General features: G+C 34.5%; 1 protein-coding gene across 3 annotated transcripts; it reads left to right on the top strand.

The window, feature by feature from the left end:
* Positions 1–3056: 3056 nt before the first annotated feature.
* LOC120329708 (3-galactosyl-N-acetylglucosaminide 4-alpha-L-fucosyltransferase FUT3-like) lies at positions 3057–11437 on the top strand. 3 transcript variants are annotated; one of them, XM_039396485.2, is made up of 6 exons: positions 3057–3228; positions 3769–3867; positions 4206–4458; positions 7959–8147; positions 8394–8578; positions 9025–11437. In XM_039396485.2, the coding sequence occupies exons 1-6, from the start codon at positions 3114–3116 to the stop codon at positions 9624–9626; spliced, it is 1443 nt and encodes a 480-aa protein (XP_039252419.2). In that variant the 5' UTR covers positions 3057–3113; the 3' UTR covers positions 9627–11437. The 3 variants fall into 3 exon arrangements, with proteins under 3 accessions (XP_039252419.2, XP_077974779.1, XP_039252420.2); XM_078118653.1 differs by having other exon boundaries at positions 3760–3867; XM_039396486.2 differs by lacking the exon at positions 3769–3867.
* The last annotated feature ends 928 nt before the right edge of the window (positions 11438–12365 follow it).

The raw sequence follows: 12365 nt of genomic DNA, 5'->3' as shown, positions 1-12365 counted from the left end.
ATTCAAATAGATAAAGGTTCAGCTAGAATCCATAAGGCAAAAAGTCGAATAATGCGTCGCCATTCTTTATTGTCATTTGAGAATTCGCAATACTTTTATGTTGAACAACCATAATTCATTATAACGGAACAATTTTATGCGTTTCGACTAGGGATGTCATTATCTTTTCCATTTTCGTTTAGCCTTGTATTCGAATAGTGTTTTCCGATTTCAGTTAGTCGGGATTCAGAAAGTGCGCAGAAATTGTGACAGCGGCCGCTCGATTTTTTTCGTTAAGTTGCGTTGCATAGTTTATAATCGGAAATTTATAATCCCATACAACGACTTCTGAAATAGTCGCCGCAAAAACGTCATTCCTTAAAACAGCCGATTTTTTCAGCGGATAATGATGTTTCTGTTGCGCAAATTATTCAATTCATGAGCGACACCAGTATTTGAAATGTCTTTCCATATTAATTTTGTTGAGACGACTTATGACACGATACGTCTGATGCCACGAGAACGCCGATAATTCATTTTTCTCGCATGGAAGGAGTGATACGACTGCAATTCGACGTTACAATACCGAAAATAAACGAAGACACTAGGATTTATGGGCCCGGAACAGATAAAACAAATAGACGCGATGAATACCTTAACTTGATTGATAACCATTGGAAACTATGTCATAGTCTTTCCTTAATACCGATGTCCCCTAAATAAACACCTAAACGCCGAAGGAACCGAACTTAACAAAATTAGTCCGTAAAATCGCACGCCTTTATTAGCGATTTTTCGATCTTCCGAAAACACTAAAAATGGGAGGGGGGATGTTATATTTATGTAATATTTTATTGTTTTCATGTAATTTTTGAGAAATAACTTGTTTCCGGGATGATGCATATTATTTCAGCAATGTGCATCAGCGCAATTCGACGGTCTTTGTACCATGCATTTTTTACCAATCACATATAATCAGATATAAAGTGATTTAAACACCCTCGCAGCATTACTTGGACTCTTAATTTAAACCATGTTCGAATTGTTTTTTCATTGTGATTCTTGAATATTCCAGTATTCGGATATGGACACTCTAGTTTCGACATCCATCTGATAAAATCTGATTCAACAGACTGCGGTTAAATAAATAACTATTTTATGAAAAACTAAAAATCGACAAAATTGTCTTGCAATTCAGTTATTAGAGTGGCGATATACTTCAATAACAACTAGTGGGACAATCAAATTTAGATGTTTTCACATTTATTTTTGAATAAATTTTTAACCTACTCAATGCAGAAGAAACATGTAATACAGCCATGTTAAACGAAACAGTTAAAATAAACTTGATTTATACCACCAAATCCCTGTCCTTCAGCGATATCTCGCGGCCTGTCATTAACTTGACAATCTTTCTCTGTAAAACGCTGTATTGAAATGATCAATTATAATAATAAATATTCGCTTAAGCACATACACACTTTTAAACAAGATTACTGTTATAAAAATTATTTTGGCATATATAATATCAGTCAAGCGGCCACAAAATCAAGAACATGTCTAGAATAAATGACGAATGTGACTCAATAACCATAGCAACTCGACAAATCATACGTACTCGTCCGAAATTTAAATCCACTGTGGAAGCGAGCTTGAAATCTTAGGTTTTTGGGGATTTACTTGTGACTTGAAAGATACGTTAATAAGGCGTTAAGCAACGCTTAATCACGCGTTGGTTTACGTTGTGAGAAGGGATATTTTTCTCTCATTTCGCCGATTTCCACGTCTGGCAATTGCAAACAAGTTAAAGCGTTGATCCAGAAGCTACGGAATATCCCGCACTCGAACCATATGTTGTAGCATAAAGAATCATGCGCATTCAGAATCATTTGTTTTGTCTTATAATTCATTGTAATCTTCAATGTCGCATGCTGTAAGTTTTTAGTGTGTGTATCGCGGAATATTTTAAAGCAGATTTGGCTGTTATAGTACTGAGTTGGTTAACTGTGAATGCATTGTACTGTAATAACAATTATGTCATTACCAAAAGCATATACCATTCGCCAAGTATTAATTTGCTGGTTTGAGTTTGTATTTTGTTCTGCAACATTATCAGCTTTTTTGTAAGTATTTGTGGCAACGTTTGCATTCGGTCCAGCGAGAAGTGTACTGGATTCCTTCGCTACAAAATAATAAATAAGAAAGGCAACGATAAGTATTTTTGGTTTAATGAGTACGTCATAATGTTTTTTTTTATGTCTTTACTTTATATAACTTTCGGAATTTACATTTTTTTGAAAATTGTTTCTGGTAAAATTCTTTACTGGGTTGTTTTCCGTCCTGCAATCTTTTTATATGGCCATTTTGTAGACGTTGGAACTGTGCTATAACAATGAAGAAGACTAAATTAAATCTTATAGTATTGGCTAAGGCTGTATTACAACTGTAATATCTAGCTTAGATGAATACAGACGACAGCAGAAGCTTAGAAAATTGATTAATATTGCCCTATCGCAGTGTATTAAATAGACGGGGCAGGTAGTGAAAAATTTGGCGGCCAGGTAGCGCAAGTTTGGGTCACTCATATTCACAAATAGTTTAAACTGTCACACGCGTATCAAATTGAAGAGTCAAACCGACACTTGGTCTATTAAATCATTAGAGGGGTTTGAAATATTCAGCGCAAATCGAAAAACATTGCCTAAATTCTAGTAAAGTCGTGGGTAAACAGCAAAAATCACAGAGAACATTTATTCATTTGGAAAATTGTCATTTAAAATTGAGCCATTTTCATCCAGTGAGATGATGTCAACACAATTACTAACCAACTTCGTAAACAATTAGAAAGCTGGTAATCAAATAAATACTTTCATTGCTTTTCGTTATTGAAAATTTTTATTTCATTCAGTCAAAAAGGCGAAAGCAATGACGAATGGTTAGATGACACCGTTCAAAATATTGTGTTTGCGCATGACATTCCGATGATTGAACGAAATGCTTTCACTTGTTCCTTTCAAACCTAATATGAGGCATGCTTAATCATTTTCAATGTTTGCATTTTAGAAAACTATTTTATATACATTATTTAATATATATTTTAAAAAATTATAAGGACATAAACGTGTAGTGCTGAAATGAAGAAACATACCTTCTATAAGTTTGCTATTTTATGTGTCGGAATGTTTTTTATCTATCGTGTTTCCAGAAAAATTTCGGTTATTCAAATTGAAAAAAATATTGGCACAAATGGTAAGTGGAATCGTCTTTTTTATTTTATGTTATCAATATATTCTCTAAGCATTTTATGCAACATATCATCTTCCTGTACAGGTAATGCAATAAAAGTAGGTTTCCGCAAATACAACTGTTTCAAATATTTACAACTTTATACGTTTGGCAAACCATTGCTGATGCTGAAATATTTATTACAAAATACCTATAAATATACATATCTCACAAATCCATAGAGATTGCTGTAGATTATTAACATGCTTCAACCTCAGATTTGACAGTTGGATTTTATTTTTTATTTTATTGCAGCTATGTTCGCTTAATATTCCGGGCTGTCTGGTTGACTCGTTCTAAAAGTTTCTCGCTCGAATAACAAAAACCTATCTCTTCGTATCTATCCAAACCTTTTACTACAGTTTGAATGATTCATTTATTTATAATTTATAGTTCATGGTTTTATATGCCTTTGGGTATCCCACCTTTTGGGTGATAAAGCATCTTGGGAATGATCTTTAAGATCGCCTATTATCAATGTCTGTATTTGTATAGTTTATACAGAAAAGATGGAAGTAAATACAATCATTTTGAATGAGACAACCGAGAGATCATTAGATCAAACTCTCCATTGGATGGACATTCATTCTCCACAGCCAGATAGTAAGCATGCGACTGACTATTGGTTCACTGCTAAACGGATATCACTTTTGAACATGCTGAATTAGTATTACATCATCATTCCAAATACGTTTTATACTGAAAACATCACTGCCTTTTATTACTAGTTGAAACGATATGCACATATTAGAGTGGTTGTATATGCATATGGATTGCTAGTCAATGAAGTATCGTTAGGTCTTGGCTGTATCTATAATACTGTAACGCTAAATTGTAAATATTGCGTTTCACGTCGTAACTCCTATACTTTGACTGTTGAGCTCAATCCATTTTGACAACACTCAAGATTTTTACGTTAAACTATTTTGTGTTCACTACAGTATTAGTTGACGATTCACAATTCAACAAAACGAGGATCAATAATGACACTCGAAATATGACAGAAAATCATAGACCAATTATTCTTTTATGGGCACAACCATACCCTAAAATCGAGTGGCATTTACCTGATTTACCTAGTGAAGATGGAGGATGCGATATTACGGTGAATCGCAGTGAATATGAGAGAAGCGAAGCAGTTTTGTTTTTCATGAAATCTTGTGTTTCTAATGATTTGCCGGACCCTGCCAAAAGGTACCTTATGCAAAGTGTATTTTAAATATTTTATTTGTAGTTTTTAAATCATATATTGCAATATTAAATTTACAGTTGGACTTCAAGTAGGCCCCATCGCCAGAGTGGGGGTTGGAAAGTGATATTCATACACAGTCACAAATATGCATATACAGCCAACTGATATTCATATATTATAGCACAAACTAAATATACAAATATAACTAATGTCATATACATATACTGCCAACTCAATATACCTATACGGACCATTGGTTCCCAACCTTTCCACCTCTACGGACCGTAACATCAAATAAATTACCCTCGGACCGGCAACAAAGTATTGGAATGGTTGGCACTGAGTATAAAATTGAAGTAGGAAAATGTCTCATTTCAATGAGTGCTTTTTGTTTTTTGTGTTGTTTTTGACTGCGTGGAACACATAAAAATTATTAAATGATAAACTAGAATGTAACAAATTGTTATATACAGTTTTCGGCTTGCCATTTATGATAGTAATTTAACATAAATTTGTCTCTAAAAGAGTACCGAAGTGTTTCGTTTTTTCACTAATAAATCATCCATTCTGAAACGAGTTTGTAAAATAATAGGACCAACGAATATCAACGTATTGAAAAACAAACATATGAGTAACGTTGCGACGTCCTCAGAATCAAAATTCAATCAAAGTTTGAAAACTTACATGCTTTTACATGTTTCACCTAAGCATACGAATAGACCAAACGATTACTTTATAAGTTTTGTGGAAGCTATCGCCGCATTTTTAAATAATGTAACATTCTTATATTTCAAAGTCATGCCTTCTTTACCGTTTTGCTATATATATATAAATAAAATGGACGTTATATAGCATTCCTGTGTAATATTACGTGAGGCGGACCATCACGCGGCACTCTCTGAATGAAGTTCTTATTCTTAGTTCGTATTCAAAAGGAACTGTAAATACGCAATGGCAAATATATTGCAGGGGCCATCAACTCATCAGCTATCAAACTTATCAGTTTCAAAGAAGAGAAATCGCTCAATAAACGAATGCAACTTTGTCTTTTCGCTATCTAAACGATTGCGTCTGCACAAAAACAACGAAATTTCTCGCCTACCCACAAAAAAGTTTTGCATGCCGGCAGCTGGTCAGCGGTTGGGAACTACTGATATAGACAATCCATATTATACAGCCATTCATGTAATATCCATACACAGCCAATGCCATATGCAGGTATAGTCGACTCAATGGACATTTAGGTGATGTACATACAAAAGTCAAATGCACATACAGCCATTAAAGTGATATACAAACACAGCCAATCCATTTCATATACTAGCCTTCATTATATATTCTGTACCAATGCCGATATTTACAAGTTATGGATATATATATGAAAAGACGTAATCTAAAAATTCGTATTGCCCCACAACATTGATATAATGAGTGCGTTACAAAAGCTTACCGAAACTCCGAAACGTTCATTGATCGAAATTGGTGTAACAAATTACCACTTTAAGCACCATTCAGCGAGTGTTTCTTCGCTTAATTAGCGTGTAAAAATGCGTACAAAATCAGCCGCTCGTGATGCATGAATACGTGCAATCTATGTCATAATGCCCCACGACAGCTGATCGTTGATAATATGAGAAATGTGATATAGTGACAATATCTACATTGCAAGTATCTTTTTAGTGGATCAAATTAAAGTTTCAGCTAATTGAATTAAAGTTTTAAAAAGCATCGCCAGTTTACACTGTGTATAATAAAAAAAACTTATTTTTGTTTACAGCTTCCTGTTGGCTTTTGACATGTTCATTGAGAAAATCACCTTAATTTTTTCACCAAATCGTGTTTTTGTGATATAAAACGGAGTAAAACTTAAAGTATAACATAGTCTGGTTCTTTTTTTCAGTGTTTTTGATATTCCAGTGATGTGTTTTTGTATTCTATGTAATAAACACAGAAGAGAATAACACAAACCCATTTAAAATAACTTTTTTGCAACCAAAAATTTCCAACCGTAGTCCAAGTCGATTTCACGAATAGTAGATTTCACGAAGGAATTTTCAAAGGATCTAAATTTTTTAACTAGCGCAGGGGTGTGCAACCTGCGGCCAAAAAGAAAAATCCGCGGAGAAGTGCCAATCCTGAATGGTGTGCGGTCCGTCAAAGGGTATTTGATTTAATCTGGTACCTGCTAGTAATTTCAATCCCGTTGCTTTGCAAATCATATACCCGAGTTCAGTTTATTAACTACTATGATGACGTTACAATGCCTCAACAGCCAGCTTGTGCGAAGCGAACAACGCGTGTCATAAGATCAATAGCCAAAATAAACTACTAAAACGTTATGTCAAATAAATGTGCGGCCCGCGGTTTCACCCAGTCATTTATTTGTATCTGGCCCTCCTGTATTGAAGGTTGCACACCCCTGATATGACGGGTCCAACCAGGGGCTGAAATACGTGGGTTTTCATGAGTCCCTAGGGTCTAAAAACCGTTTCAAGCTACGAAAATTGCTATGTATTATATACAGAAAAATGATACGCTGCTGATATCGTATTTGAAAATAAAAAAATTCAAATTTAATATTGCGATATCCACAGTTCATCCGCAAGTTTTTGGTGTTTCATATCCAAAATTAAAAGAAAAATGCGTACAAGGATTATAATGATTTCATGGGATGCGTTTTGAAATTAAAACGCGAGAAAATAGTTTATGGTAATATGGTTGACAAAAATAAGAATTCGTATGAATAAATATTTTTGCATGGTATGCAAATACCACGTAAGCAAGAAATAATAACTTTGTCGACGGTTTACTGTAATTGGCCAAGGAATAGTTCACCGAAGAGAGATTTTCAATGTCGTTGTTGTCACCGGCCCAATTTTCATGTTTTTAACGATCAGCTGTTGTGGGACACCATGACATCGTAGATTGCAACATGTCGTACGTATTCATATAAGCCTACCGCGTGTGCCAGGATTTCACGCGTAAGCACACTGACCCAATTTGTCAACGAGAATAGCCTCATCCTAAAAAAAAGAGAGCGATGCTGAAACATTAGCGCACGATAGCCAAAACGAAGTAGTACGGGTATGCAATATGTCACAGTAAACTACCGTTACTGCAGTCGTCACGACTTCGCCTGACCACCAAATCGCGAACGCTGAACCGCCACGAGGTGCGCAATTTTTATTTTTGATGACGTAATCGCACAAAAAAATAATTTTTTCTCAGAGGTCACAGAAAATTTTTGAAAAAAATATATACAATACAAAAATAAAAGCTTTAACCACTAAAAAAGAATTCTAACAACAATAACAAAACGATTCATATGTACAATTCTTAACCAATAATCTGGCGATGCGTTTAAAATTAAACAAACTATAACGTGAATAACGTTAGTTTGCAACAATCTTTGATTTGATTAGTTTGTCGACAATTTTACTACCAATGGCCAAAGAATAGTTCACTGTAGATCACTTTTTACCATAAATCATTAACTATACAGGTCACCAAATCAAGTGTTCGTATGGTGGGCTCATGAATCACCGTGGACTGTTCTACATTATTATCATTACAAGCTGAAAGATTTCAATGAATATTTTAATTGGACAATGACATATCGACGCGATTCAGATGTTCTGGCGTCGTTGGCTCCTACTCCAAGTTTAGACTATTTTCTTTATAAATTTGGCAGGTACGGTAGAATGAATATTTTGGTACTAAAAGTGGTATTCAAATAGATATATTATAATGGGATTAAACTAAAGTATATTGTTAGGAAAACAGGAAAAAAAAACACGGAATATAAGTGAAAGACTAGATTTTATACACGATGACGAATCAAATTACTCTCAGTTTCAAGGCGGAAAAGAGTCGGAAATGTTACAGGAATTCATACTTTATAATAGCATAAATTATATGCTTTTGTTGCGTTGAACAGACAAAATGAGATGAAGGATGCTGAACTCCTTAGACGTCCGACAATGTCAAAAGATAGATTTCGTGAAGAGATCGGTTTGTTGATGTCGAAAAAAACAAAGATGATTTCGTGGGTTGTCAGCGATTGCAAAGACATCGCAGGAGCATCAAAAAGAATGCAACTAGTTAACGAGATGACGAAGGATGGTGAGCAGCTTGCTTTTAATATAATAACCGCAGTTTCAATTGTATTGTTATATTGTTAAATATCAATATGGCAATACAATTCTCGTTAAATATTACTTTTCTAAAGTTCCCCAAAACATGAGGTGGCCGAAAGGAATCCAGATTGGAAATTTGTCTGATGAACCCACGATTGTGATTAAACTTAATGTTAAAAATATACTTTATTATTTATTATTATTAGTTATTATAGCCAACAAAAACGGATAGAATATCTAGTATTAAATTCATAGTTATTTTGCAAAATTTGTTTATGTTTGAACTGGATGATATAATGTTACTTGGTTGGAACGTTAGTTTGGTTGGAATGTTAGTTGGTTGGAACCTTTTCAATCGTTATAAACTAATATTTAAATCTATATTAATGTTCTGTTTACTGTAATAAAAATTCACATCTTATATTTTTGCAGGTCTTCTGGATGTGGATCGATACGGAAAGTGCGCCAAACGTCCTATTGCAAATGATGTCAACGTACTCCTCGAAACTATAAAAAAATATAAATTTTACTTGTCGTTTGAGAATTCTTTTCATTGTAGAGACTACATAACTGAGAAAACTTTTTATAATGCAATCGTTGGCGGTATTGTTCCTATTATAAATGGCCCTACAAAAGAAGATGTCTCGGCAATATTGCCAAATGGATCTTTTATACACATGGATGATTTCGAAAATCAAAATAAATTGGCCGAATATTTAAAATACTTAGATTCTAATGACACGGCGTATCTAGAATATTTTGATTGGTGGAAAGAACCAGGAACTCACGTCATACCGAGATATGGTTTCAATTTTGGACCACAACATGATTACAGCAATTCTTCAGATTGGTTTCAATTTTGGAAACCCGAAGATACCATAAGTGGGGGTGTGAAGGAATTTGAATTCAAGCGATTCGGTCTTTATCATCTATGCAGGAAATTGCGTAATAAGGAACACATAACGACTTCGAAAGTAATTGCAGATCTCAACCAGTGGTGGTATGGAACTGAATCGGAAGAATGCATCCGGTAGACATGACCCTATAAAATGTAGAGAGTTGTTTTCATTTTAGTAATGGGCACGTAATAAGGAACACATAACGACTTCGAAAGTAATTGCAGATCTCAACCAGTGGTGGTATGGAACTGAATCGAAAGAATGCATCCGGTAGACATGACCCTATAAAATGTAGGGAGTTGTTTTTATTTTAGTAATGGGCACGTAATTAGGAACACATAACGACTTCGAAAGTAATTTCAGATCTCAACCAGTGGTGGTATGGAACTGAATCGGAAGAATGCATCCGGTAGACATGACCCTATAAAATGTAGAGAGTTGTTTTCATTTTAATAATGGGCACTTTTTTATACCATCATAGTATTTATTCACTGTAAATGTTTTCTAAATCTTGTAACTGATCAGCACTAACAGAAAGTGGAACACTGTGAAGACATGATGACATTATCTAGTTAGTTGCGCCCAACAGTTCAAAGTCATTCTCAATAACGATTCGTAGAGCCGCATGCGGCTATCATCTATTCTTTCTGCGGCTCTCAATATCCTTTAAAATTTGTATTACAAATTAATCAACGACTTGAAATTGAAAGACTGAAGTGCAGTAGTTGAATTGATGTCATCGTAGCTGTTAGGTCGTTTTGAGTGCAACTTTTAATCATGACTCCATAGTGTTGTTTCTCACGATGTTTTTAGCCTACGTTTTAATACTCTGATTTCACTGTTTCCAGTAATCACAATCAGGCAGACTATCCCGTACACTGTGAAAAGTTAGGGTATTTGGGACAAAATGTCAAGCACACCTTCAAAAAAGCTGTCTTTATAAATATAATCGGGCGATTCAATGTTATGCGAAAGAGAATTATTTTTAAATTGAAATATATAATATATGTATATTATTATGAAAATATGAAGCTATAGCTAATGTTATATATATATATTTCACCCACCATCACAATGAAAAGCAAAGGTCAAGTTAATTGGTATTACGCTAAGTTTTGTTGACGTCGTTATTTTAAAATACATAACTTACTCGCGTTTTGTTGCTATTTCAATTTGCGTTGTTTTTTATGCGGCTCCTTGCAACATTCGAAATTTGTCTCTAACACTAAAAAACGTTCAGAACCACTGGTTTAGACTATCAGTTGTGGTTGCGATGTTAGTCCTAATTCTATCTAATAATTTATGAGGAAATCCAGTAGTATAAAAATGTGACTTATGCGCGAGAACATCGGAGAGTTGCTGTTTGTCACAGTGCCGTATGTATTGTACTGGAAGGCGATTAAAATGGTTTATCATTTCATGACGATTAAAAACATGCAGCATATAATCCAAAGATTGTATTAGATTATGGACAAGGTTGAACACCTGAATTTTTTTTCTCATGGAACCAAATAAAATTAGGTTAATTGGGTAATTCATGCCGTATGAAGAAAAATTAGGGTTACTAGATTGGCCATGTGGGTGTATAGGCATCAAGTATGGGCAAAAATATTCGCACTGCCGTAAACTTGACTTGAAACTAAACATTAGCCTTGCCGAAGTTTGTCAAAGCAGGCGCAATCGTGGAGGATGCAGGGCGAAGAATCTGTTTGAGAACATTTTGCTGAAAATCGCTTCTTCACATACGTAAGTTGATTCAAATGCAGAGATACTTTTCAGTACGTTGGCTAACAGGTTGGGGTATATCCCTACAAACTCATTATTTTCGACGCATTAGACATGTCCAAAGAACACCCGACAAGATTAATAAAGTATCCTGAAATTCATGAAATATACCTTTCTTTTGTGTCTTTTGTTGAGGCGTGAATGAACTGTAACGTGAAATATTCCTCATAAATCTTAAAGTTTTGCATGACTCATAAATAAAGCCAATTGTTCTGTATCCTTCAAAGTTTTTTGACGTGTCAAGTGCGACCAAGCAACAAACATAAGTTTGGACGTTTGAGAAACTGATCACTTTGGTCGTTGAATATATATTTAATGCGTCCCTGACTATAAGGATGTAATTTTTGGCTTGAAATTTAAACATACCTATTTGCTGCTTGTGTGCTGACTTGAACGACATCAATTCCTCTTCCTTCAATATTTCCCTTCCCAATCATATGGAACATCCGATTTTCTTGCGCCAGAGTGCAAGCTTTTTTTGGGGCACCATAAAACAATCTGGAAAGTCGCTTCCGAAAGAATAAACATCTACGATAACATCAATTCAAGTACTAGATTTCAGTCCTATTGTTCTATAATTATAAGTCTTTAATTAATATAGAATGAAAAATATGAAAGAAAAATGAAAAATTGTCAAAAAAAATGATTGACTTTCAAAAGGTTGAAGCGGGTAAAAATCGCTGTTCTAGATGCATGTATAGGCAAAGATGATCCCTATCTACGTGTTTTTATTTTATTTCCGGTACTATTTTATACGTACTTAGAGGAATAATTCCTAGCTGAACTCTTTCAGGGGTCAAATAAGCACACAATAGGTTGCAGTGCCATATGTTAATATATATATACAAGTTGCACGATCCAATTGAACAGTTTAAAATACCAGATAACGGCGTACACTCAAATCCTTGATACAAGATACAATTGAAATCCGATTACGAACTATATATAACTGGAAAACGATAAAACGAAGGCAAGCAATTCGTGAACGAGGTTGGAAGATACATCTTCAATTTTTTCGCATAAAACGTTGCATGAAAATGATCTTGTGGAAAATGATATCGGGCAACGATCTTGCTTCAGTCAAATAAC

This window comes from Styela clava, chromosome 12 (assembly GCF_964204865.1).
Source record: "Styela clava chromosome 12, kaStyClav1.hap1.2, whole genome shotgun sequence".
NCBI classification, from domain to species: domain Eukaryota; kingdom Metazoa; phylum Chordata; class Ascidiacea; order Stolidobranchia; family Styelidae; genus Styela; species Styela clava.
This window is presented reverse-complemented; position numbering and strand designations above follow the sequence as displayed.